This window comes from Biomphalaria glabrata, chromosome 3 (assembly GCF_947242115.1).
Source record: "Biomphalaria glabrata chromosome 3, xgBioGlab47.1, whole genome shotgun sequence".
Lineage (NCBI taxonomy): Eukaryota > Metazoa > Mollusca > Gastropoda > Planorbidae > Biomphalaria > Biomphalaria glabrata.
The window spans coordinates 14,446,632-14,473,941 of record NC_074713.1 but is presented as its reverse complement, the minus strand read 5'-3'; the positions used below and the strand labels follow the sequence as shown (position 1 = coordinate 14,473,941).

The following is a 27,310-nucleotide window of genomic DNA, read 5'->3' as shown; positions in this document are numbered from 1 at the left end:
AATCCTGGCTACGCCGATGCCTAGAGCTATTAGAGCATGGAATGGTTTGCCTGAGCCAGCCAGAAAAACCAGTGACTTGATTAACATGCAGAACGTAATCATCTTCTTTTTTGAAGTAACGTCTGTATTATATAACTAATATAAGATAAGAAGACAAGGCTCTTTCCAGATTCAATGACGACATGCACTTTCATTTCGAATTCAAAGTTGACTTTCGAGTCATTTCTTTATCTTGTTTTGCTTTGTAATTTGAAAAAAAAAAGACTACACTTTTTTTTATATAGTTTTAAAATTCTAAATATAATAGACTCTGGTCTAGACCTATCTAGATATCTCGATCTATATTCCCTATAGAGTTAATAGTCTATAGATCTACATCAATAATTTTATTCACCAATGGAAATTATCTAGATCTAGTATTTTCCGATTAAGCTTTTGTGTTGTTTTGGCTGTTCTGTCATTACTTTAAACTGAACTGTTTTAGATAAACGCATTTGCATTTCTACATGCATTAAGATTTATAAAAATATCTATACCTGTTATTTATAATAATAAAAAATTAAATTCTTTCCTTAGCATAAAGAAATTAAGTTAGAAACTATCTTTTTTTTTTAATTGCGCATTTTCTTTGTCTTACCGCTTAAGAAGTTTACTTTTATGATTAACCATAAAATGGCGGCTTTGTAGATTGAAGAGGCAGCTACCGGCATTTAAAATAGGAATTTTACCATTCACTACCCCTTTAATCTCTTAGTCTGGTAATATTTTTAATGTGCATTTACTAATTTATCAGAACGCATAGTCATTTTCATTATAATTTAAATGGCCAACGCATTGTGCACTTCTATTGATCAGTAGCATAAGGGCATGCGATTCGATTATTATAAAATTTATTATTTTTATAGAAACTCTGACTCTAGTCTAGTCAGTCGTCTAAACTGACTTTACTATACTCTATTCTCTAAGATACAATTTTACTTTACCAAGATTTTGAAGATAAAAGTTCTAGCTGGTAGCCAAATTTTCCCTTTTAATTTAATAAAATAAATCTGTCGTAAGTTTAGAGATTTTTTAAATTCTAGATATCTAGATCTAGAAATCTAGATCTAGATTATCTAGATAAGATAGTAAAGATGTAGAATCTAGATTCTAGATTCTCATTCTAGACTTCTACTACTAGAGTCACTAGATCTACCATCATTATCAGTCATAGAGTCTAGACTCTAGTAAATATATACTTAAATCATACTACATAGATCTACTAGATTTAACTAGAACTAGCCTAGTGTCAATATATGACATAATAATATGAATATATAGATCTATGTATATATATATATATATAAATTATATTAAAGATCAATAATTAGTATAATTATACTAGATCTATAATAATAAGACTAAATCAAGTAGATCTATGTCATCTATGTAAATGTAGATTATTGTAGAGATCTATGTAGAATCTAGATCTATGACCTATGATTAGTTTGATTAGTATGACGTATGATTTTTATGTTATTCACAAATTTGAAATTACTACTACCTACTCACTTGTCAATCACTTGTGTAACTAGTATCTAGATCTAAGTAATACTTCAAAATAGATTAATATTACTTAATATTAGAGTTAATTAGAGTTATAAAATAAATAGATCTAGATCTATCTATGTAATAATAATTATATCTCTAGAGTACTCTAGACCATTTAGATCTCTAGAGTAAAGTTTGAACATCAGCCACCCTACTTAGCTACTAAGTCTAGTAGTCCAGTCTTAGTGTCTGAACTGGTTAAACCATTTCCCAACCATTTTTTATGTTTCGATTGTCATAGTTCTGTAATTGTCTGACCTATAAAAAAAAATGAGCTTGTCATTGAATTTGTCATCCTTTTTTCAATAACAATAGCCATGTTTTATTGTATCACTACTACTCATAGTTAAAATTATATCTGAATTGAAAGAGGTGTGGGTTGGTATAGTCATGCATAAAAGTGTTCAAAGTGTTTGACATTATTCTTCTTCCTTGAAAAGTGGTTTGCCAGTATAGAGATTCATTGGACAAAATAAAGGAAATATATATCTAAATTCTAAATCATGTTGTTTTTTGTTTTTTTTACAAATTTCATCCTTAAAATATTTTTTTTTACACTAGCACAAGGAAACAAGCCTTTGTCATTTTTCTCATGCTCCACATTCTCATTCTCTGCTTGTAACTAACATCACACCAAAGTCACTACAGTTTTTACCTCTATGGCATAGCCTAGCTGGTTGTGCTTGGGAAAAAATAGTCTCTGTTGTGGGGAAGAAGAGGAGTCATGCAGGTAGTCTACACTCCATTATACCTTATTGTCACTACTCCTCTATTCATTTGACAATAAAAGAGTGAATCCCAATTTTAAATAATCAACATTGTATAATCTACATTTGATTTTTAGACCATACATTGCATACTGCATGTACACTTCTCACAAGCTCAGTACGTGTAACTGTTTCACACCAATCCCTCTAATGCACCTGGTCGATCAATAATTGTAGTCTATGGTCTACATTTTTATTGCTTCTATGACATTTTTTTTAGCCATCTTAAATTTTTTTTTGCTACCATTGTAAGTAATTTTGCATTTTTAAGAGCAAAACATTTGTACTAATTTGTTGCAAGCTGCCTATTAAATGGTTTTAAAAAATATTAAAGACTTTTTGCATACATTGTATTAGCTTTAGAAAAATTAATTTTTAAGCTTTTTTTTCCTGTGAAACATGTAACTAACATATTCAAAAACACATACGTAGCTTAAATAAACATTTTGTACATACATTATTTTGACAAACAACACAATTTAAAAAATAAAACAAAAATAAAATTTGTATTTCCCCTGCATTGAGTTATTTCCCTTTGATGAGTCATGTCATGGCATATTCGATGCATGTACAACTATTAAGAAACTTAAAAATCATCTACCTTCCATTATAGTGTGGGATAGCCTGTGATATGAATGTGTTTCCCGGTCTATTTAGAAGCCTGGGTTTTATTTAGCTAATGTATCTTGACTTTGACTTACTCCTCACAGTGGAGCATAGGGCTGCAACAGCACTTCGCCATCAGACTCTGTTCTGGGCCTATGTCCATCCTGCTTTCTTTGCCTCTTGGTCACTGATATTCTCCATTTTTGCTTTGGTCTTCCGTCCTTTCTCTTCCCCTGTGAGTTTCAGTCTAAGGTCTGTCTTGCAATGTGCAATGCTTTCTGTTGTTTTTCACAATGTATGCCCAGTGCATCCAGGAGCTTAAAAAAACATGTTCACCACAGACCCATCTCCTTCTTCCCTAGGCAAAAAAAGTCAGTTAAACTGTCCTTTCTCAATAAAAAAAAAAAAGGAAGGTACATGTGTCAGAAGTGTGAAAAAAATGCACAGGTTCTATAAGGACGCTGGGTAGTAAACATTCAAACAAAGATGATTTAATAATAATAATATGGTAAGGTGGTCTATGTTCTTGACGAAGCACTGGGGGCCAATGTTGCAACTTTACATACTAGTAGCTACATCTAGATAATAATCTGTATACTATTTAGTCCTTAATATTTAATATAGTCCTTGATAATCTATATCTAGTAGATTCTATACATGTAGATTTGGTCTAAGGGCACTCAGCCACTCATCTCACACTAACACAGCCACAGTGACTAATAATGAGGCTAGTTAAATGTTTATCTTTACACATATGTACAGCTAGAGTAGATTCGAGATGCTAATTTATAGTGTTGGTTGAACACAGTGTCAAAACTCTTTCTTCTTTAGAATCTATAGTAAACACCATTAAAGAGTACTTTAAATAATTAATTTTAACCCAAGTGGAGTTACCAATTTTTTGTATACACAGTTTTATGGTAAGACCTAGAAAACAAAAAAAAAAAAGAAAGTATCCATTGTACCATTATATAAACTCTGTATCCGTTGGCAATCGGGCTATAAAAATATTATATGCTATAATCAGAACAAAAGAGGGATAGGTCAGGTATTACTTTCACCCAACAGATTTTTTCCCTGAATTCTTTATTCTTTACAGAATATTTCAAAACCATAGGGAACACATCAAAGAAAATATTTTAAAAGTGTTTTGATGACTGGAAGGGCTACATAGATTTGTTGTCACCTCATTGCTATGCTCTGAACGATGTCCTTAAATGGTCATCCGTACATGGCTGATTAAAATTGAGTAGTCTCATCCTTGTGTCCTTAGTTGTAGTTTAATCATTGTTTCTGATGTAATTTTTTTAGGTCCAAGCTCTTGTACACTAGTTAAGGGGTGGGTCTTTGGGGCAATGTTTTCATGATACTTTAACACTAATTGATATATGCCATTCAGTCACACATCTTATATAACTTTTTCTATACACTCATCATTGTCAGTTGAAAAGGGAAAAAGGAAAAAGAATAAGTTCCAAATCCCTTTGTTTCTAAGATTAATCCATCCAAATAAAGTTCTGACATACATTTGATAATCAGTCTGTATCCCCTTCCCTTCAAATTATAACCTTTTCTTCAATGTACAGCATAAACTAAGAATCATGTTCCCCCCACCTACTTATAAACCTAATATAGAGGTCCTCTTTAGCTGATTTGTTAACAGAACAATCTCTCTATAATTTCATACCAGTCAAATTTAACCTTATTAGAGTAGAGTTTTAACTTGTACATTCTCCATTTTTTTTTTACAAAGCTTTACAACTCTGTCTGTCTGGCCAGAAGTTTGTACGCATTATTTTCTCAGACACCCTATCTCAGATCAAGCTGAAATTTTGCAAAATTATTTTTTACCTGACAACACAAGGATCAATTAAAAAAATTAAACAATTAGTTAATTAACTATTGGTAATTAATTATTTTGTTTGGTATTTCAAACTAGGGAAAGAATTTGTACTTGACCGAAGTGGTGGTATAAACTGAATTAGTTCCCTTTATAGGTTGTCGTCTGAGGCTTAGTGAATACAAACATGAAATAGAAACAATAGATAACCATAAAATCTTCCATGTTTATGTTCTTCACTAGTAAAGCATTGTCTTGAGTAGCCTGTGAAGACTTGAGAAATGAGTTCAAATTCAGGTCGTTCCCTTTTAAAAAAAAAATACATTTAAAAAGCAATAACCCAGATACCCCGTTCTTAATCTCCCCCTACCCTTTCCAACTGGTCTGTCCAGACAATTGATAGCTAAAAGTATGAAATTGCGCCAAACAAAAACAATTGGTAAAAAAAATAAATATTTTTAATCTCACAGATTTATTATTGTTAGTCTAGATCTATTACAAATTTAATTACTTGACTGATCCAAACTTATTGATACACTTAATGTAACCTTTATTTGTTTTCCATCAGAAATTTTCTTTTCATTAAATGCATACAGCAACCAGATTTCTAGTTAGAGCCTCCCTTTGAACGTTTGTAAATTTTGTCACCTTTTTTTTTACATAACACAATTGATTAATCCGCTTAGCAATTAGTTTCTCAATATTAAACATTTTCTTTTACCATCTTTCCCTCCCAGCTGCATGCAGTCTAGGTCTACATAAAAATGGATGCTAAAGATGAAAAGACTCCAGAAGATTCTCCTGTTCCTTCAGACACAGCAGCCTCGACTTCTGGGAAAAAGGTGAGCACTTAAAAAAAAAAATATGAGTACTCTACAGCAAAAACAAATGCTGTCCACATGCACATGTCATTGCATTTTTTTAGAAGACCTAGTCTCTAGGCACTAGGTACAATCTGTAGGCACCAGGTGGGAAGAGGCTATGGAAGTTGCTTGTGACTCATTGGTGTGGAGAGAGAGCTTGCTACATTCAGTGGAGGGTGGATTTAAGTTGAATTCTAAATAAAATATTAAAAATGACATTTTACCATTGCCTCTATCATGCTTGGTATTGGTGCAACTACTACTTCTTTCTAATATTTCAGTTTGTCTTTATTGTTCTTTAAATAGCAGTTCCTTTGTGTATCCATTGTATTTGAAAATAAAGCTTGCATATTGTACACACATAAACAATTAGTAATGGAAATTCGAATTAACATTGTCTTATCTTAATAGCATAGTGTGCTGTTACAGTCTGATTTCATTCTTGTCTTCATTACTATGAAAATAATTGCCATGGCTGCTTAGAATTTAATGCAAATATATGCTTCAGTTTATTAAATGAAGTCCATAAATATCCTAGTTAAGAAATTAAAATCTGCTTGTCTTTCTTTAATATAATAATAATTATAATATCTTTATTGTCCGTATGGAAATTTGTCTTACAATTTGTGCATTACACCAAACAAAAAACATTATAACTATAAGAAACCAAAGTGTACATTCACACCAGACTCACTCATAATTTACATGTGACAAAGTTTATACCAGATTGTTCTTATTTAATGATTTGATTGCCAGGGGAACAAATATAACTATGTTTTTTGTTTTTAAAAAAATTTTTGAACCTATTTCAGCGCAAAGCTCGTGTTTCAGAAGTTGTAGAGCCCAGAACTCCACTCAAACGCCAGCGAGTGCCTGTTTCAAGGTTTCAGTCACCTCTTGAAGATTTAAACTTTGTCCCAGACAAAGAAGAAAAGAAAAAGGAAGAAAATGTGACCCTGTACAAAAAGGGTGCTTTTCTAGCTGTTAGAGGTGCAGAAGGTAAAAAGAACTACCAAGATTTAGTTGATTCATTTGTTAAGATAATTCTAAGATTTTTATTCTGTTATCCTCATTTCAGAAACGAGAAAAAAAGTGACTTGTAGCTAAAACAATTTTTTTTTATTTAACATAAAAAGGGGAAAATTTCGAATAAAGTAAAGTAGTGGTTGCAGATAATTGCCAAGTTTTCAATTATTAATTTTTTTTTTGTATTGCAGGTACATTCTATTTGTGCCGTGCTGCACAAAATATCTACAGCAAGTCAAAACGTTTGCGCATTCAGTGGCTGAGTCTTGACAAGGCCCCGGATGTGTATAAATTTGATTATGTTGACTCTACAGAAATGGAGACTGTTCTCACAGAAATACAGATGGAAAAAATCTCCAAAGATTGCTACAAACTTCCTTCTAGTGAAAAGAAAAGAGCTGAAAATATTCTGGACCGGGCAATCAGAGTGGAACAAGGCATTGCCACTGCTGATGAGGTGGAGGAAGAAGCTATGGAGGAAGTAGAGAATGCAAAAACAGCAAAAGAAGAAGAGGGTAATAATCAGATTTTACACATACCTGCACATTTAAAAAAAAGAACAAGTAAAATTTCTCTGCAAAGAAAAAATCAACTTTAAGGTCAACACATTTTCAAAATGCAGTTAGAAGCATAACTAGACAAAACGTTGCTAATGAGTATAAATAATTGAGTCCTCCATTGTAGACAGAAACAAAAAAAATTCAAGTAAACTAATCCAATCCTTTTACGTTGTAAAAATGGTATGCCCTTCTTTCAATGACATGTTGGTATTCTGGTTAAGGTTTTTAAAGTTTTTTTGCCTTACATGATGTATTTTGCAATACATTATTTGTACCACACTCTTCCAGTTTGTAGTTTGACTAAGCTTATTAAAATCGTGTATTTGAAAATCACTCATTCTTTTCTACTGTCCTTGTTTCCATAGAAAATGATGATGATGATTCAGATGAAGATGATGAGGAACCAACACCAAGGAAAGGTCGTGGAGCTAAAAAATCTACTAAAGGTATTATATTGTTGCTTGTATGGGGTTAAGGAAGATTTATTTTTTTATTTTATTACACCGTTAAAGTGAATCCAAGCTAAAATGGTTGTTGAAGAATCTAATTAAATGTTTTTGTGCCTTAAAATTTGTTCAATCAACAAAGTGACTCTCATATCTGTGAGAAACATCAGGAATTCTTGTAATCCAATTTTTTTTAAATAACATAGGCAATATAATATTGTTATAAACTTGGTGGTAGCACAGAGAGGGGTAGTGGTGTGTGTGTAAGCCGACGATAATCGCCCCAGGCCAGCGCTAGACGAGCGGTCAAGCGTGACAAGTTCCGACTGTCAGCCGAGTCGAGTGTCAACAGGACAGTTCGGGAAGGATCGCCGACCGTGAACAGAGCTCAGGAGCGTCACGAGAGTTATAGTCATCTGACCACCTAGAAACGTCGAGAGGCGTTCTGTCCGGTTCGAGAAGGCCAGCAGGGACCCTATATAAGGAGCGGAGGTGTCGCAGTCAAGACGGTTGAGAGCCCGGTTCACTACAGTCCGGTCGACTACAGCACAGTTCAGCGGTGTGGTTCTGTACGGAGCATTACGACGGTTCAGTGCGGAGTACTATCAAGTACAGTTGAGACGAACGGCGTCTTGATCTTGGTCTATGATCGAGTCCAACACAACGAGCCCAAGTGTGTGAAGTCAGTCCTGAAGTGTTGAACCCAGTGCAAGTCCGGAACGAGACGGAGAGGCCAGTGCAAGACTTGATACGGCGGAACGGTGTTATCGGAGAGATATTTGTTGTCGCAGAGCTATTTGTACTGTTCTACGTGCTGCCAATTGTACAGTATTGGCTGTTATTTATTCAACTATTAAAGTGTTACGTTACTTTGGATCCCTGACTTGTCAAGTTCTTTAAGTTGGTGGTGTATGGTGCAGTTTGCAGAGAGCCTGGATAGTGAGATTCGTAACAATATACTTATTTTTTTTTATTTTTTTTTAATATTTTTTTTTCAGGAAAAGGAAAAGCTAGTACTCTTTCTCATAAGAAAAAAGGTAATTGTAAATTATGTTTCCTTTACTGTTCATTTATGATTTTTATTTATTAATTAATTGAAAAAAAAGTGTTTAAGATGTTTTTTACTTGTGTTTTTATTTCTAAAAAAATTTTTTAAGTAAAAATTGTCATTTTTATTAAAATTTGTACTGGATAATTTATTTTTTATGTTATTCACCTTTGACTATATATATATCTCCTGATGTATTTTACTTGAGTAAAATTACTACTATGTACATTTTGTTAGAAAAACCAGAAAAGAGCAAGCAGAAAGGTAAAAGTGAAAAGAAGAAAGGTCCAGACAGAAATCTGAAACCTAACTTGAAAATAAAAATCTTGGAAAAAGATCCTTTCTTTGATACCAAGTAAGTCATTATTTTTTTAATTGCTTTGACCTTGTGTTTGTTTTGTTTTTTTCTAAATTGTATTGATCTTGTACCAATAGTAATCTATACTTGTTTTTTTTTTAAATTATATAACTAAATTGTTTTTAGAATTTCATTAACAAGTGAAATGAATAAAAAAATAATAAAAGAAAGGATAACTCATTCCTGAACAAAATATTTTGTTGACAGAGAAAAGGTTCCTGAGGTATCAGCCCAGATGACTTCTAAATTAATATTTAGAGCAGTCAACGCTGGAGATGTGGAAGCTGTAAAAGAATTGTTGGACAAAACAGAGGGTGTTACAGATGTAAGTCAATACTATGGTGTTGCTAATGAAGAGCTAGATATTAATTTTTTAAAATGAACACTAATCATTGTTTTTTTTTTGTTTTTTTTCTAAATCTAGTTTGACATAGACCGTTCGGTGTCTGATTCTCGAAATGCTCTTATATTGGCTGGCGAGTTGGGGAAACTAGAGATAATCAGAATTCTCACCCAAGAATATTTCGATGAAGATTTGAAATCTAAAAGAAAACGAAAAGCTCCACCAGCAAGTATTATTTCAGAGATGGACACTGGAGTGTGAGTGCAAAAACTATAAAGAAAAGATATATTAAATTCTTGAATTAATAACTTAAAAAAACTACGTACAAAACTTAAGACTGGTAATTTGTATTAGTTGAATTAAACTGTTTTTAACTATATTAATTGTTAATATCTTTTTATGTTTCTCAAAATGTTATATATTGTTGTATTTAGATATAATCCAGCTTTCTTGGGAGTAAAAAACATTCGAGAGCTCTCTTTGAGTCGTGGTGGTAAAGAAGGCAACAATGCATTCTTACAGGTGAATTTCTTTTCTCTTGAATTTGAAAATAAAAGTTCAGTACCTAATGATTTCTTGTCATCTCTGCTATTTGTTTTAAATATTGTTTTAAATTCTTATATTTGTATAGGAATCAGCTACAGGGGATTCATCTCCAGAGATAATCATTAAAGCTTGGATGGAATATGGTGTAACAGTTGAAGTTATGGAGACATTCTTACTAGCTCTTTCTGCAGCTCAAAAGACAACTATAGATGAACAGGTAACATCATTTTTCATACTAGAAAAACAAAAAGTGAACAAGAAAAAAAATATTTCAATTATAAAGTTAATTAAATCAAAGTATACATAAATAATAATTTTTTTTCAGCTCCCTATGGTCATAAATGAAATTAATACAGCTGTTCGCAATGGTCATCGTCACTTAGCTGCTAAATACGTTGGAGAAGCAGAGAGGTTAGGCGGGTTTGGATTTAACTACTTGCACAAAGAGGTAAAAAATTTTAAATAATTTAATAAAAAGACTATTTCTGTAACATTTAGCTTTTATTATATATAACCTTTTTCAAATGCCTATATATATATATATATATATATATCATAAATTGTGGTTACAAAAAAATAATTCAAATTAGTTATCAGTTTGACCTCAATGCCAAAGAAAAACAGCTGGAAGCAAGTGATTCTAAAAGAGAGGTAGAGAACTTCTCGGGCACACATTTAGCTCCTAAAGTAAAGCACTTGTCATAGATAGGTGCAGATGGGGAAAAGATAACTTACAAAGACATCTGGCAGACAACAATTTTGTTACAAAATATGAAGATTGCACATGAATGCTTCAAGATACTAAGAGAATGCCTTATTAATCTTATGAAAAAAGTTATTAAAAAGAAATTATTTTGCTAAGTTGCATCTTTCAATATCACTTAAAAGTTTTGGGAAAATGTATACTGTGAAATAATGTGTGACTATAAAAAGAAGAAAAAAATGTTGAGAAATATTGTGTGATGACTATAATTCATGTTTAATTTTTGTATTTTTCCTCAGGTTCTTACCTTTGATAAGGAAGATCTGAGAGATATTATTCTAGCGGCATCTGTTAGAAAAAAACCTTTTTCAAATGACAGTGTAAGTAATGTTTTGTTTTTCTTTTAATTTTTTTAATCCTTGTTGATGCCTTTCTAAAAAAAATAAATAAATTCTTTAAAACTAATGAGCTCACAAAAGCTCAGGAATAAAAAAAAACATATTGTCTTCTATTTTAGGTAACCCCAATTCATTTTGCCGCAATCAACCCAAATGTCAAATATTTGACCCGACTTCTTTCCATTGAGCCAGACATTAACATTCAGACTAAATCCAGGGCTAGACCTATTCACTATGCAGCATCTTGTGAAGGGACTGCTCCTCTTGAATTTTTATTGAAAAGGTAAACAATTAGTGTGCTATTTATAAGTGGAATTTCAAAATATGCTTCGATATATTGTCTGCTAATTTTGTGTATTCGTTAAACATTAGGAATGCAAGTTTTACAGAGCCAGATAGTCATGGTGATTTACCAATTCACTATGCCAGTCGCAGTGGACGCTCTAAAAATATTGAAGTTTTACTTAAGCATGCCAAAGCAGAAGGTAAGTGTTCAAGTGTAAAAAAAAATGTTTTTTTACAACAAAATCTTCTAACACCCCCCCCCCCCCTTTTTTTTTTTCCTCAGTCTCAGTATTTAGAATGTTGAAAATTTGTGTTTTTCAGCCAAAGATGCAAGTGAAGAGGAAAAATGGGGCGTTGGTAATGTGAATAAACCAAACCGTGACTCATTTTGTCCCTTACATCTAGCTGTGCAAGAAGGTCATTTGGTAAGGAGTCAAACAGAATTCATTTGATAGCTTAGAACAAATATTAGTGAACAAGTAAATGCATAATAGTTGCTTGGTTTCAGGATGCTGTGAGGACATTGATTAAACATGGAGCTGATGTCAATAAACCTTTGTCTGCTGGCAAGAATAAAATTACACCACTTATGATTGCTGCACAGAGAGGGGATTTGAACATTGCCAGGCTACTTGTTCAGAGTGGGGCTGCAGTTGAGATCTTAGGTTAGTAGCTTTTATTAGTTTTGCTTCAGCGTTGCTGTGTGGTTATAAGTAGGCTTGATACTTGTTGCTAAATTTCTTAAATTTCTCAGTGGTATTACTGACTAATAGCTTCCTTTCATCTAATTCAATTTTGATTTTAAAAAAAAAATTTCAGATAAAAAGAAGCGCTCCTCCTTGACCCATGCTGTCATCAATGGAAGTACCAATGTAGCATCCTATCTTCTGTACCTTGGTGCTGATCCCAATCGTGTGGATTCATCCAATAACTCTGTGGTTCATTATGCTGCAGCTTACGGCTGGTATTTCTGTTTGAAATTGCTAATTAAAGATGCAGGGGCAAAGCCTGATGAAGCTAATGATTGGCAGGTAAATATTCATATAGAAGGTTTTTATATTTAACACTTAGAATAGTTTATACTTCTTAAAATCTTTAAATAATGACTAATGTTAAAAGTTAAAAGTTTCAAAATTGATAGAATTTTTATATTTAAATCATTGTGCTGTCAACAATAACTAATTAAATAATTCTTTAATTAATTTTTTTCTAGACAACACCAATCTGCATTGCATTTTTGAAAGGGCACCATGGCTTGGTTGAAATGCTGTTCAATCATAAAGGAGTCAATATTAATTTCAAAACAGATAATGGTAACCATCAAATTAAAAAAAAAAGGAATTAGTTATTTATGTAGAAATTTCCTAAATTGTTTAATGTTACTTTTCTATTATTTTTTAAATGAAAGTCCAATATCATTATCAATGTTTCTGCAGGAATGACATTGGCTAGCATCGCATGCAGGAGCCGATTAGTTCCTGGTTTAGATACTCAAATTGAAAATCTCATTAATGTCTACAAGGCTGACCCCAACATTTGGGATGTCAATGGATTTAATTCTGTAAGTTTTTTTCTGTTTTTTTTTTTTTTTTGTTTTTTTTTTTTAGGTTGGTTTTTGCCATCATTTGTGGAATTTATTAGATAAATCTATTGAGCATGAGAGTACTGAACAACAGAAGACTTGTGACTTTTACACAGGACATTATTACTTCATCAAAAGAGTAGTTGAAGATTACAATTTAGTTTTTAAAAAAATCTATTTTATTGTTGTGTATATTTTCAGCTTCATCATTTGGCAGCCAACAACATTAAACTCAAGGGGACTCAATGGGTAAGAAACAAATCTAGGACAAATTTAGTCTATCAAGTATTTGCTAATAGTAAATTTGCTAATAGATAAAGATGACTGGATAACGAGATATCAAGGATTCTCTTTATATACAAGTAGGTATTGATTGTAGTTTGGAAGAAAAATAGGCATATGGGTGTATAAAAACATGTCTGGTAGTACTTGTATAATTTTTTTTTGATTATCAATATATTTAATTGGCCAATATAAAGACTACAAAAAATAATAACTTTGGGCATCCTATTTTTTTTTTTTTTTTTTTTTTTTTAAAAGCTCAAAATCTGAAAATCCACTTGGCAGACTTCCAAACCAGCATTACATACAAGACTTAACCTCACATTCTGTGCATTGTAGATCATTGCAATAATAATATAAACTCTTTAACTGTTTTAGGCTCCAGAAGTGGACCCAGAGGCAATGAAGATCAGTGTAAAAATAGCAGAAATTCTAATTGCTTCTAAATGTGATCCTACTCTTCAGACCAACGATGGAAAGACACCAATCATGCTGGCTATTGAGCAGGTAGGATTTAAACAAAAACAACTTATTTTATCTTAGAAGATCGTAACATAATTGTACTTGTGAACTTTTACATACCTTTTAATTCCCAATTCATTTGTCGGAAATGAAAATTATTAGAATTTAAAAAAAAATTACATTATTTCAGTGTTTAACTAATTCTTGTTATTAACTTGAGATTTTTTATTTGGATGAATTTCTTTAAAGGTGAATGTTGAACTGGTCAAGTATCTTGTAGAAAATGGTGGCACAGTGTCACCAGACAAAAACAATGATGAAAAGACAGTACTTCACCTTATGGCAGAGCAGTGCTGCACAGCAGATCTTACACCTATCTTGAAAATACTGGCCACACATGTAAGTCATTGACATGAAGTAGTAATTCTCAACAAGTTGCTGCAGCCTTTGTCAGCTTTTACCCACTCTCAAAAGATTTGGGTTAAAAAAAAAACAAGTTCAAAAAGTATTTATGTGAATTCTGAATATATTTGTCTCTAATGAATAACCTGTGTTTGAAGCATGGTTTATTTCGATGTAATGTACAGAATTTGTACTAAAATATTTTTTGTTTCGTATTTCATCAATTTAAAGAAAGAATTACAGCTTCAATACATACTTGTGGTATAGTATGAATTTAAAAATTGTTAAATGGCTTTCAGTGTATAGCAAGCAAGCAAAGCAGACTGCTCATAACTAAGGAAATGATAGTAATTGAACTTCCTGACATTTGCTGTTTTCTGTATTAAAACAAATGCTGACTTTTGTTGCTTCAACTCAGTTCACAGAAGTATTTGTTTTCCAACAGAAGTCACTGAAGCAGTCAGTACCCAGTGATGGACCAAAGGAAAATGGAAAAGTGACCATAACTGATGACAGTACTAAGGAGAAAACAGAGGATGAAAAAATGGAGGTGGACTCAGATGATAAAAAACCAGGAGGTTTTGATTGCCTTTTTTTTAATAATTTTATGTTGACAATAAAATTAAAAACTAATTTTTATACATAGAAGCCACCTAATATTAATACTATTGTAGTAATTTATATTACTTTCTTATAGCATACTTTTTTGTTTTACAAAACAATTGTTAGCTAATAGCTCCCAGGAATGTCATATAACTATGCAGCACATGATACTTAAACAAAAGTATTAATTCTTGTAGTATATATCTATTTCATATTAATCTAAATAATTTTTTAGGTTTTAAATGTTTTCACCATATGCTGACAATATCTGTGCAGATTAAAAAAAAAAAATTATATTATATTTTGTAAAAGTATATAGTTATAATGTAAAAGGTGATTGAAGATTTGATACTTTGATAATGTATATAGTAATAATTTAAGATGTGATTTAAAAAAATATTTAGACATAATTTAGGTGAAAACTAGATACAACCTTGTTAGACCACATTAAAACTCTGCAGCCATTCGTTATTTGTAGCAGTACCTAAGTCTTGGCAGCTCTGTTTTCTTAATAAGATACATTGTAAAAGAAATATCCAGATGGTTTATTTATTTTTCAAATTTATAGTTGGTCCTTCCTACAGCATTCTAGACAATAGGAATTGATTCTAAGGACTGTCTTTACTACATTAGAAGCTGATAGATTTTAAGATTTAGAATTAGATAAACCTACTGCCCTCATCTAAGACTAAAAAGTGTATGTCTGCTAAGTCATTACTAGAACTTATTGAATTGGATACAAAAATAAGACAGGCTTAGGAAAAAAGATTTGTGGAGCCTTCAGATTTTTTTTTGGGGTACAGAAATTGAATGTGAAGATTTTTTTACAGATAAAAAAGAGCCAAGTGTAAATAATATTAATGGAGACAACTCGGCCCCAGAGAAGAGGGATGAGACTAAGCCAGAGAGTAATGATACAGAGAAAGTATCTTGTGTATCGCAGCTGGAGGTACTCAAGAAAATGGCCCAGGATAGAGATTTCCTTGGTTTCACTCCTCTTCTAAGGGCTTGCTATGTGTATAAAAACTTTGAAGTAAGTTGGCTGCAGTGTTGTTTTCTTAGTTGACGTTTGGTCAAACAGGTTTGCATTTGTTTTATAAGATAGGGGAAATAGTATCTGGCACTGACATTTTGTAGGATCTGTACATTTTTCTTTTATTATTGTATAGGATAGGTAGTTTTTGTACAGATATTTTATAGGATGTGTCAAACTTTTCTTGTATAAATAGGTTAAATTATAAATCAATTTGTTTTGGGGTGGGGTGTCTGCTTTTTGAGAAGAATCTTTTTTTTTAAGAAAAGTAATTACAAGTAAGTATCAATTTCTAGGACTCTACAAATGAGTTTCATTTTTTTTAATGAGTCTTTTTTAAGCCTAGATTTTAATTTGAAAAGATTTATGAATACATTTCTCAAAGAGTTTTAAAAAGCATAATTTACTAATACAATAGTTTTAAAAGCATATAAAAAATGTTTGATTAAAAAAATTATTCAAATAAACTTTTAAATCTGTCTTTAATAAACTTATTTATAACCTGCAATTTTTTTCTTAAGATTTCCAAACGAGAGGACACAGAGAAAGTACGCTTTGCTCTAGATTTTATTCAAGGTTTGATTGATTGGACAGGTTCAGATGTGAATGCTGTGGTAGGACCTAAGAAGATTCCTGATGACCCTAAACCTCATTATGTTACTGAAGGTAGCGCTCTCTTTTGGACGCAGATGCTAATTTTGTAAAAACTGTTATCAACCACATTTTCATGTATGTATTTTGTTTGATTTGTGCCAGGCCTTTATTCCCCTCTTCACTTCATGGTCAATGCACTGTGTGAAAAGAATGATGCCTTCATTGGTCAAGGTGTTCAACTTTTGCTCAAGTATTCCCCCAACACCAACCAGAGAGATCTGCAAGAGAAGACACCACTTGTTCTAGCTGTAGAAAGCTTTAGAGAGGTCATAGTTAAAGCCCTTGTAAGTACCAAAACTCCATTTTTTTATTTGACATTTTTATTTTGATGGATAGAGTTATGGAGAGAGATGGTAATGATGTGATGTCTTAGCGGTCCAAAAGACTAAGGAACAGTTGAAGAGGACTAATAGATAGGTAAAGGTGACTAACAGTAATACATGATGTTGCTGTATTATTGTAAATGTTAAAGACCAAATCAATAATATGGCATTATCTTCGAGTCCAATAATTGAGGAAGAATGCAGTATTTTGCCTGACTATGTAGATCCATTAGAGCTAAGTAAAACTTTGGTGGTGGTGACACTGTGACCACTACAATGATCTGAGAAATATTTATGTCAAGTCTCATGAAGACTAATCAAACTTGAGTTCCATATATAGCATACATACAGGCATCTTACCATTTGCTTTATGCTATGATGTCTTGTAATCTTCTAGTTAAATGCTGTTGTTTAATCTTCTAGTTAAATGCTGTTGTTCTGTGTAACAGTTGGTGGCTCCTATACATTTATTTGTGTTTCTCCCCTTGAACTTAGCTTGAAGGAGGTGCTGATCCAAATGTACCAATTAAAGGACCCAACTTTCAAGTGTCTCCAATTCTTTTGGCAGCTGAGTAGGTTTTTTTTTTATTATTATTTTTTTAAATTATCAATTGAGTAGGGATATTCTAATATATTAAAGAATTTGATAAGTTTACTTTTTATTGTTTTAGAACTGCTAAGCATCTAAATATTTATGTTTATTATTTGACTACAGACGTGGAGCATTAGAGATAATGCGTCTATTGATACAGTACAAAGCTAATGTGTTAAGTAGTAGATCAGATACTCTACAAACTCCTCTGCATGTCATGGTGACTAACAGAGGTAAGCAACAGACATGTAGTACTTCTTATGTAGTTGTTGTTTTCAATTGCAGTATTAAAAAATAATAAAACGAATTTATGATTTCTTTAGCTCGTGAAGATGAAACCATTGCTATAGTGCAGACCTTGCTGCAGGCTGGTGCCAATATTAATGGCCCAGATGGCGAAGGCAACACACCACTCCATCTTGCTGTTGGTTCCAACAAGGGTCATTCTGACTCCTCAACTAGCCTGGAAGAGTTTTTATTGGATCGTGGGGCTAATGTATTTGCTAAAAACAAACATTTGATGATGCCACTTCATTTGGCTCTACAGAAAACAGGGTTAGTGTTTTATGTGTACTATTTAAAAAGTAAGCAGCCAATACTTATGTTTTTACAAATCATGGAGGATATTAAAAGGCAATGTAGCAAAAGAAACACACTTAATTAGACTGAAAATGCTCTATTTTCAAGGACAAATGTTACAATGTTTACTTTCAATCATTCAAAGGAAAATGTTGATATAAGTATCCCATTATCTTGCAATTCCCCATTGTTTTACCTTTTTAAAGAATGTGTATCTCATGTTTTTGTTGGTAATAGCTGTATTATTTGTCCCTGTTCTAGTGTTGATCCCATTGAGCTGTGCAGTCTATTGACTAGCTCTATGAGAGATCAGAGAGTGGATGAGCCAGACGAGAAAAAGTGTACGCCTCTTCTTTATGCAGCCAGTTCTGGTTCCACTATTTGTTGCATGCATTTACTTCAGGTGGGTTATGCATTATTTTGATATACCAAGCTTGATTAGTGATTTGATAGTTTTATTAACTTGCTTTTATATTTTATGCATGAATATATAGAATATTGTATAAAATAATACCTTTTTATATATTCTGGATCTTTATGTATTAAAATTATCATTTCTCTCCTAATCGAGGATATCATCGTTGATTTGACCTCATTAAATGAAATAAATGTTTAATTTTATAAACTTGATATTGTGTTATCTAAAAAGAGCATGCATTTCCCTTTAATTCTATACCAAATACTACATTTTCTGTTAAAAAACAACCAAGCTATTGAAGATTTATCATAACAGGGTAGTGAAATAGTAATGAGCAAAATGAAGAATTCCTTTGAAACGTGGAAAAATAATAACGGAGAGAAAGAGTTTAGGTTTAAATTGTGTACGATTTAGACCTGACATTTACTGTTGTTAAATGTTTACAAATAAATGGTTATGTAAAATTCTTTGTTTTCTATAGAGGGGAGCAAATATTGAAGCTAAAGATTACAGAGGAAATACACCTTTGAACTTAGCAATCTATGGTGGCTTTGACAGGTAAGAGCATGGAATACTGACACTGTTTAGATTTATAACAAAGTAAAATACTGTGTTAGTAGAAGTACACTATTTTTGTTGTGTACAGTAGTAAACTATTGTCAATTTATTTCTTGTTTGAAGCTGTGCCATAATGCTGATGCAGCGAAGTGCTAGCCTATCGTTCCCCATAGTGGTTGATTTACCAGGAAAGGAGAATGTCAAGAAAGATGTAGGGGAAGATGTCAAGAAAAAACGTCCCTCTTTGCTTTGGCGTCCCAAAAAACAGTGGCAGAGTAGACAACCTAAAGAAGCTACAGTTCAAGTGTTATCATTGTTTGAGGTATGGAGGATTCATTATTAACCATGGTTGAATCTCAATAACACCATCACTCTGAAACTAATTGTTCTATTTCTTGTCACCAGGGAGCTGTTAAAAAAGACCTTCCTGGTGTTGCTCATATGTTACTTGATGCTCTCGGTACACCCATGGAAGCTGTGGAGGTTTGTTCTTATCTTAACATAAATCATATTCTGTACTCTTACACCCCATCAATTCGTTTCTAGATATCTTATAGCCATATTCCTCTCTCTCTCTCTCTCTCTCTCTCTCTCTCTCTCTCTCTCTCTCTCTCTCTCTCTCTCTCTCTCTCTCTCTCTCTCTCTCTCTCTCTCTCTCTCTCTCAGACTTTGTGTGCAACATTATCCAATAGCTGAGATCACTATGTGGTTATAAGCATTTTTTATTTCAGTCATAATATGAAAATGTTTTTTTTTTTTTTGGTTTCTGTCATAACCTGCATTGAAGAAAATATTGAGTAATTTGATTTAATTGAACACCAAGAAATCTTTTGTTCTTTTTATTTCATTGGATGTTAAGTTCAAAGTTCACCTTCACAATATACAGCACACACTTGAGAAACAATTCAATTAGAGTTTTATTAATAAGCTGATAAACAGATACATTTTCATTTGTTGACATTTTTTAACTCTGATAGAAAGAAATGTATAATTTATTGAGATATGTAGCAAGAAATGAATAATTTATTGAGATATGTAGAGTACAAATAACAATGTAGGACATCTGCTTGACTTTCATATTTTTTTCTTCTAAAGATGTTTTATTTCATTAACTCTTTCACTCTTAAGAACCACTAGGAATTAGTATAAAATATTGACCAGTGATGTTCTATTTTTAAATTGGCAACATTTCTCTTTTCTATCAGTCTGCACTTAACCTCAGCAAGTTTTACCTAGCACTCCGCCTGTTGCGCAGAATTCCTGATGTCAGCAGGCTACATGCTAAAAATAAAGAAGGTCAAAATCTCTTTCACGTCTTAGCTTCAAAGACAAGCAAGCATGACCCCGACCTTCAAATTAAGGTAATTCTTTAATTCTTTTTATGCTTGATAAATAAGGAAATACATACTTTTACAAATTAGAATAGGAACGATTTTAAAAGGCTACTTAATTAATTTTTTTTCTGTGCAGCTATTTAACTGGCTGCTGTAGTTGTTTTTTTTTCTGGTAAGATTTAAGCAAATATGAGAGAATTGTTTTTAGTTATAGTGTTACCATTGCAATACATCAGAACACAGAAAGTGATTTCAAGGTTTCTTATATACTTTTATTGATAAGTCATTTATTTTCATTCATATTTCACTTCATTATACTTTGTCTTCTAACTTATTTGTTGATTTACCTTCATCAGTATTGAGAGCTAGAGTTTTCAAGGTCTTCAAAAATCTATAGAATTGAATATGTCATTTCCAAGCCTCTAGTTTCTAGACATTGCTTTTTATTCTCTGTTATTTTAATGACAATTTGTGCTAGCTTTTAAAGATGCATTTAATTGCTCTTTTAACAGCTGTTGTAGAGCTTCTGGTTAAAAAGTAATTCTCATTAAATTCTGCTTAAATCTGTTGTACTTATCCTTGTCTGAGTAGTTATTATATTATGAGATCCATTGAAATTTGTTGGTTAACAGTATATATAAATTGTATCAAATGATTTGTACATAGTTTATTCATAAGATAACATTTTGAGATTTAACAGTTTATAAGCAAATAAAACAATCCTTTTCTTTCAGGTTGCTGGTGCTTTACTGGAGAAGAGACTGAATTTGGCAGACAAAGATAAATATGGTATGACTCCACTGATGTATGCAGCACTGAGGCATCAGTCAGTTGCTTTGGCAAAGTTTCTTATAAGTGAGTAATCCACTTGATATAACATTGTATAAATAAACTGGCACCTTCATTGAAAATGTTGAGCTATTACTATTAAAAAATATAATAAAAATCAGAGATAAAGATAAATAAGTTTAACATTTTTGTGTTCCAATTGTATGTCTTTTTTTCCTGATAGCAAATGACCTAAAATTTGATGCTAAAACTAAGGATTTGAAAGGAAGAGACATAATGGCTGCCTTCATGTGGGACTACAACTGGGTTTCTGATAAATTTAAAATAGAAGATGTCAGGTATGAAATCAAGTATTACAGGTGATAGACAAAACACCAACACTACAGACATAAGTTGATGATGATCTTAAGAACGGTATGAAACATGCTTGCCTTTCTTTTTTTTCAGAGAATGGTTAGATGTGCTTGTAGATCTAGGCAAGGTGAGTTTGAATACACTATATGATCACCCACTTCCAGATCCTCTGCTCCTTGGTGCTTCTATTCCCTGTGAACAGCCAGATTACTTTGGAAGTCAGGGCAAAGAGCTGACCAGCCCTCTCATTTTCGCCATTCGAAACTATGACTTTGGGCTTGCCAGGTACATGCTATTGAAAGGTGCCAATCCTAATTTTCCAGACAGTGATGGCTTGACTCCAATAATGCATGCAGTTAGAATGGTAAGTTTGATTTTAACTGAATTTCCAAATTAAATCTAGTGCTAAAATAAAAAACTTCAAACACTAATAAATCCTACCTTTATTTAATTGATCTTCAAAATTTATTTAGTTAAAATGAAATTGCTTACTTATTGTACTTTTATTGTTTATTCTAAAAGTTCAGAAACAAAAATTCTGCATGAATTTTTACATAGTTTTTAAATGAAATCATTTCTTTTAAATTCAACCTGTTTTATAAATTTCTTATACTGATTAGAATGATGTGAAGCTTGTTAAGCTCTTACTCAATTATGACTACAATCCTGATGAGAGTCTAGGAGAACCTACTGAGCTGAAACCTTTACTGAGCAAGGAACAATCGCGACAAGTAATGAAATATGTTTGATTCTTTTCTCTTTTTATTTGTTCCTTTTAGACCACTATTGGCTAAGAAGCTATAATATTTATCTTATGCTGCTATAAATTAAATGTAAAATGTCATTTTCTAAACAAATATGCATGGATGCAATATCACTGGCATGCCAGCAAAATCAAAGTAAAAAAAAAATCTTGCCGGCCAGTCCAACTGATTGCCGTCTTGGTATCAGACTTTTTTTTTTCACTTGTAGTTATGTTTTGGTATACTAGACTTGTGGGCTTTCATACTAAAAATTAATAATAAGTTCAATTTAAAGAAAGACAGGATGTTATGGCGCATGTGCTAATTCCCATACTTTCACCTTTTGTCAAAAATGTAAACTAAAGTGTCTTAACAAATCCAACACCTAAGTAAATCTAATAAGTGTGATCTGCAACATTCAATTAACTATGGAACTTTTTCTTCTTAAAAAGAAAATTGAAACCAGACCTAGGTCTAGAGGCTAAATCTAAATCTATTTCTACATTTTAAAATGATTTTAGAAGTTGACTTTTTTTACATGAAATTACCATATAAGTGTATTATAATAATTAACTAGATCTAGAATCTAGATCAATTACTTTAGAAATTTAGAGTATCTAATTTGGATCTAGGTCTAGATTTATATATTATAAAATAAAGATTCTAGTCCAAGTAAATTTAGTCCTTGAAAAGTTATAAGTTAGACCAAGACTCAGAAGACACTGTCTAAATCTCTTATACTTAGTAGTTTCTTTATTAACCTAGATATAGATAGGTGTAAATTGATGGATCTTCTTTGTTAGTATTATCATAGATCTATATCTAGAATCAAAGAATATAGATTATCTATGACATAGGTTCTTCTATATCTAAATTAAATCTAAAACATGCATTTTATATATATTGCAATGATAGCGGTAAATGTTTCATTTATGTTGTGAAGATATAAGAAAGAGGCATCATGCTTGGAGACTTTCCATTGCTTGCATCCATGAATATGTAGGCGAGCTAGAACTATAAGAGTAAACAAATACAATCTTACAAGTAATATAATGTATTGCAGGTCATCACAATCAATTTCCAAGCACCTAAAGAAAAGAACCCTGATGATCTTTTAGATGAGGAGGTTGCTGATGAAATCCAAGAGGATGATGCTGTGTCACTTTCAAAACACACTGAGGAGAATGAAGATTCAGTGGCTTTAGAAGATGAAGGTGATGCATAATGTAGTTTTATTTTAATTAAAGATCATATCAAGGGGAAATCTAAATATGTATTAATGCAAAATACCACCCATGATCATCACAGTCTCTCGAATCAGCAAACAGATTTGCATGAAATGTTTACATGTTTGTGTTACCTCTTAGGTTAAAGTAAAGATCCCATTTCAGACCAAGCGGTCTTTAGGGCAGATGATGTAAAGGTCATTTGTTTAGACAGTTAACGAGGATTCACCGGGATTTGAACTCAGGACACTTTGGTTCTGAAGCCAAGCACTTAATCACGCAGCCACCACGCCTCCTACCTCTTAGGTGCTCACTAAGAAATGGTTTAGATAGTAATTGCAGAAATTTGAGAAAAACTACTAGCCTTCTATTACCATTTGCATTAAGTTTTTGTTATTTCCCCCAAAAGAATAAGTGATATTAGAATTCTCAGGCCAGTTGTATGTGTATATAAGGAAAGCAGTGTTATAAAGCAGACCATTCTGATTCAACATAACATATGGCCAAAAGTATATGTGGTGGGGGGGAGCATTAAAATGTGGGCCGTTTTACTGGTAGTGAAAACAAAAGGGGGTGGTTTCGGGGCAAATAAACATTATATAGACTTGCTAGAGGGTAAAGCAAGTGTTTGTATAAAAGTTTAAACTCTTTCATCAGATGAAGAAAGTTTGGAAGGTGATGAGGACAAGGAAGAGAAAGATGAAAGTGATAGGGACACAGATATTGTAGAGGATGACCCACCTGTGGTGAAAAGCTCTGCTGCTTTGTCTCTGGTACCATTAGAAGCTATTGACCAGCCTGACATCAAGAAGTTAACACTCATTCGACATGTTTCACAGATGAATAAAGAAAGTAAGCTTTCATTTTGTCCTTGCATTGTAAAATAAAAACAACATACAAAAATTATATGATTATTGTTTTAAAATTAACTTTAATTCTATTTCTTGGTTATAGACATTGATTAAAAAAAAAACAATTTTTCCATCTGTAGGAAAGTTTATTAGTATTGAAAAGACAAAAAAATACAATTTTTTCTTCTGTAGGAGAGTTTATTAGTATTGAAAAGACAAGTGCTGTTGATTTGTCCATTGTTGACAAAAATGGCTGGACTGCAGTTCATCATGCCGTCTGCTCCCTGGAGTACGGAACATTTGATAATGCTGAGATTGTATACTTACTTGGCAAAGCAGGAGCTTCACTGGAGGCCAAAAATAAATCAGACCAGACCCCCATGGAACTAGCCCAGAAAAGCAATGCTGAGAATATTGTCAAAGTTCTGAACAGGTTGCTGGCTCTACCTCCATACAACAAGCCTAGTGAACCATTTGTCAGAGTAAGTTATCAACTGAATCACAGGCTACTTAGTTGTTAAAACCATTCTCTTATTTTGATTATCATAAAATAAAAATGATTTGTCCAAGTAAGTTATCAACTGAATCACAGGCTACTTAGTTGTTCAAACCATTCTCTTATTTTGATTATCATAAAATAAAAATGATTTTTCCAAGTAAGTTATCAACTGAATCACAGGCTACTTAGTTGTTCAAACCATTCTCTTATTTTGATTATCATAAAATAAAATGATTTGTCCAAGTAAGTTATCAACTGAATCACAGGCTACTTAGTTGTTCAAACCATTCTCTTATTTTGATTATCATAAAATAAAAATGATTTGTCCAAGTAAGTTATAAACTGAATCACAGGCTACTTAGTTGTTAAAACCATTCTCTTATTTTGATTATCATAAAATAAAAATGATTTGTCCGAGTAAGTTATAAACTGAATCACAGGCTACTTAGCTGTTAAAACCATTCTCTTATTTTGATTATCATAAAATAAAAATGACCTTTGATCCCCACACATCGTTAGAGGAACTATAAAAAATTGCTGCTGAAAAATTTTGAAACTGTCATGATTTGTACCACTGGCCTAGAAATATCCATGAAGTTAAAACATTGTTAAGCTTAAGTTGATAAGTCATATTTAATGGCTACCACAGACTGAAACATAAGTCTAGGTCACTTGATAATAGGATGACATTTTCTTTTTTTTGTCTGACAGACCGTGCAGCCCTTTACTGTGTCTGACTCATCACCTGGCATCTCAAAACCTGACAACAAAGCTGATGCTGAAGAAATGTTAACTAAATTAGACCAGGCAGCAGGTGTCTTGGATGAGGCTGAAGAATTGCCAAAAGTAGACTCCTCCATTATTGATATTAAAAATGGCGGGTATGTCTTGTTTAAATTATTATACAGAGTTAGTTTTTAGTCAAATTTGTTTACATATCAAGATATAAATAGACAATACTTTAATGAAATAATCTGAATTGTTTCTAGGGTAGTAGCAAGAAGTCCAAGTACCAACATTCCTTATGATGTGACTTTAAGTAAAGTGGATGTCACACAGGGAGTTTGGGGCATGTATAACTTTTATAAAATGCAGGTACAAAATCTTTTCTATTTTGTTACTATTTTTGTGTTCAATGATTGCTTTTCAATACTAAAAGGTTCAAATAATTTCATTCCTTTTTATTGTAGATCATTCACCAAACTGCTAAAAATGTTTACATCCTCTTCAATCGTTGGGGAAGAATTGGAGACAGGGGCCAGTATCAACATACTCCATATCAAACACTTCAGGAGGCAGCTAAGGAGTTCTGTAAAATTTTCAGATCAAAGACTGGCAATGACTGGAATAATCTGAACAAGTTTGTTATTTTCTTAACCTTTATGTTTTTTTCTTTTAATAATTTTCTTTCAGCAAGCTGTTAAAAAAAACACTTAATGTCTGTTTGCCAGTCAACAAAGGTGATAGACCCTGGCAGACTTGCAATGCTTTTGATCCCTAACTAATTGGCACTTGCGTTCCTTTGGATACATCAGTTGTGTATAGGCAACTGCTGTGTGGGTGACTTAGTTCCTACCATAGCTAATGTCCAGGATGTCTCTTTTTTTTTACATGCTACTTAACAGAAGAAGGCCTTAGACTATGGCTAATACAACAACCCACCTCCTTTACTTTCTCAAAGAAATATCAGGAGTCTCATTAAAACATGGGATGCACTTGTAAAATAGAAAACAAAATTCTTCCAAGCCTTTAAAGGGGTTAAAAGTAAAGAAACAAAATGCTTCAACATGCAGCCATCACATGAAAAAATTTGTGAATATAAATCTATTGTAATTAACTAAGATTTACCAAAAATAAATTTCTCTTTGACCCCAGATTTCAAAATCAACCTAAAAAATATCGACTCATGCCAAAGCCAGAAAAATTACACAAGCAGCATAAAGTTGAATTAAATCTGGAATCATCTGTACCTTGTAAACTTTCAGAGCCTATTGCTGATCTAGTGACAGAAATGGTAATACATGTTTTTTTTTTAAATTAGATCTAACTGTACAAATTAGAAGAAATAAAACTTTGAAATCATTTTTCTTAATGTGACTTTAAAACCTCTAGTCATGGGCTGATCTAATTTCCTTATGTTATACAGAGCAGTGTAGCTATGTTGCAAGCATCAATTGAAGACATTGGCTTAAATGAAACTTTTATGCCATTTGGAAGAATGAAAAGAGAGACACTACTTGAAGCCAGAAGAATTTTAACAGATATCAGGTAGGCCTACTTTATATTTATCTAATTACTTGTATAGGCATCTAGATCTGTGTATTTCTTGAATTTGTATGCATTTATGCAATATGAATTCTCTGTGTTTCAGTGAGCTCATTGATAAAGTCATAAAACTACGCAATCATTTAACTCAAGATGTCCATGCAGAATATCAAGCTAATTGTGAAGAGGTGAGCACAAGCTATTTTCATTTTACTTCTCCCTAGGACAATACTATTACTTACAGCCAATTACTTTAGACAAATGTTTACAAACCTTTGTTTACCTTTTTTTATAACATACTAATTCATCTCTAAATCTTATACAGAACTTGAAATCATCCGTACTACATTTAGATAGGACTCTAACCATGCCACTTAAACAG

General features: G+C 32.3%; 1 protein-coding gene across 2 annotated transcripts in view; it reads left to right on the top strand.

Moving 5' to 3' along the window:
• The first annotated feature begins 629 nt into the window (after positions 1-629).
• Positions 630-27,310, top strand: part of LOC106057060 (poly [ADP-ribose] polymerase tankyrase-like) — a 33,164-nt gene continuing 6,483 nt past the window's right edge. The window contains exons 1-48 of one of the 2 annotated variants that reach the window (XM_056023571.1): positions 630-758; positions 5,541-5,645; positions 6,479-6,665; positions 6,884-7,207; positions 7,618-7,698; positions 8,697-8,735; positions 8,984-9,101; positions 9,312-9,429; positions 9,529-9,704; positions 9,882-9,969; positions 10,079-10,210; positions 10,319-10,441; positions 10,996-11,076; positions 11,214-11,377; positions 11,467-11,579; positions 11,701-11,804; positions 11,888-12,044; positions 12,199-12,410; positions 12,593-12,692; positions 12,816-12,940; positions 13,163-13,210; positions 13,622-13,750; positions 13,955-14,104; positions 14,553-14,685; positions 15,541-15,743; positions 16,265-16,409; positions 16,500-16,681; positions 17,216-17,292; positions 17,436-17,545; positions 17,636-17,867; positions 18,153-18,294; positions 18,791-18,867; positions 18,991-19,189; positions 19,273-19,350; positions 20,073-20,228; positions 20,936-21,056; positions 21,214-21,328; positions 21,438-21,708; positions 21,965-22,075; positions 23,151-23,301; positions 23,971-24,165; positions 24,357-24,646; positions 25,375-25,544; positions 25,653-25,758; positions 25,854-26,023; positions 26,539-26,677; positions 26,810-26,931; positions 27,035-27,116. In XM_056023571.1, the coding sequence (XP_055879546.1) occupies positions 5,568-5,645; positions 6,479-6,665; positions 6,884-7,207; positions 7,618-7,698; positions 8,697-8,735; positions 8,984-9,101; positions 9,312-9,429; positions 9,529-9,704; positions 9,882-9,969; positions 10,079-10,210; positions 10,319-10,441; positions 10,996-11,076; positions 11,214-11,377; positions 11,467-11,579; positions 11,701-11,804; positions 11,888-12,044; positions 12,199-12,410; positions 12,593-12,692; positions 12,816-12,940; positions 13,163-13,210; positions 13,622-13,750; positions 13,955-14,104; positions 14,553-14,685; positions 15,541-15,743; positions 16,265-16,409; positions 16,500-16,681; positions 17,216-17,292; positions 17,436-17,545; positions 17,636-17,867; positions 18,153-18,294; positions 18,791-18,867; positions 18,991-19,189; positions 19,273-19,350; positions 20,073-20,228; positions 20,936-21,056; positions 21,214-21,328; positions 21,438-21,708; positions 21,965-22,075; positions 23,151-23,301; positions 23,971-24,165; positions 24,357-24,646; positions 25,375-25,544; positions 25,653-25,758; positions 25,854-26,023; positions 26,539-26,677; positions 26,810-26,931; positions 27,035-27,116 (6,624 nt within the window). In that variant the 5' untranslated portion in view covers positions 630-758; positions 5,541-5,567. Of the gene's footprint in view, positions 759-5,540; positions 5,646-6,478; positions 6,666-6,883; positions 7,208-7,617; positions 7,699-8,696; positions 8,736-8,983; positions 9,102-9,311; positions 9,430-9,528; positions 9,705-9,881; positions 9,970-10,078; positions 10,211-10,318; positions 10,442-10,995; positions 11,077-11,213; positions 11,378-11,466; positions 11,580-11,700; positions 11,805-11,887; positions 12,045-12,198; positions 12,411-12,592; positions 12,693-12,815; positions 12,941-13,162; positions 13,211-13,621; positions 13,751-13,954; positions 14,105-14,525; positions 14,686-15,540; positions 15,744-16,264; positions 16,410-16,499; positions 16,682-17,215; positions 17,293-17,435; positions 17,546-17,635; positions 17,868-18,152; positions 18,295-18,790; positions 18,868-18,990; positions 19,190-19,272; positions 19,351-20,072; positions 20,229-20,935; positions 21,057-21,213; positions 21,329-21,437; positions 21,709-21,964; positions 22,076-23,150; positions 23,302-23,970; positions 24,166-24,356; positions 24,647-25,374; positions 25,545-25,652; positions 25,759-25,853; positions 26,024-26,538; positions 26,678-26,809; positions 26,932-27,034; positions 27,117-27,310 lie in introns of both variants that reach the window. The other variant, XM_056023569.1, reaches the window with a different exon arrangement.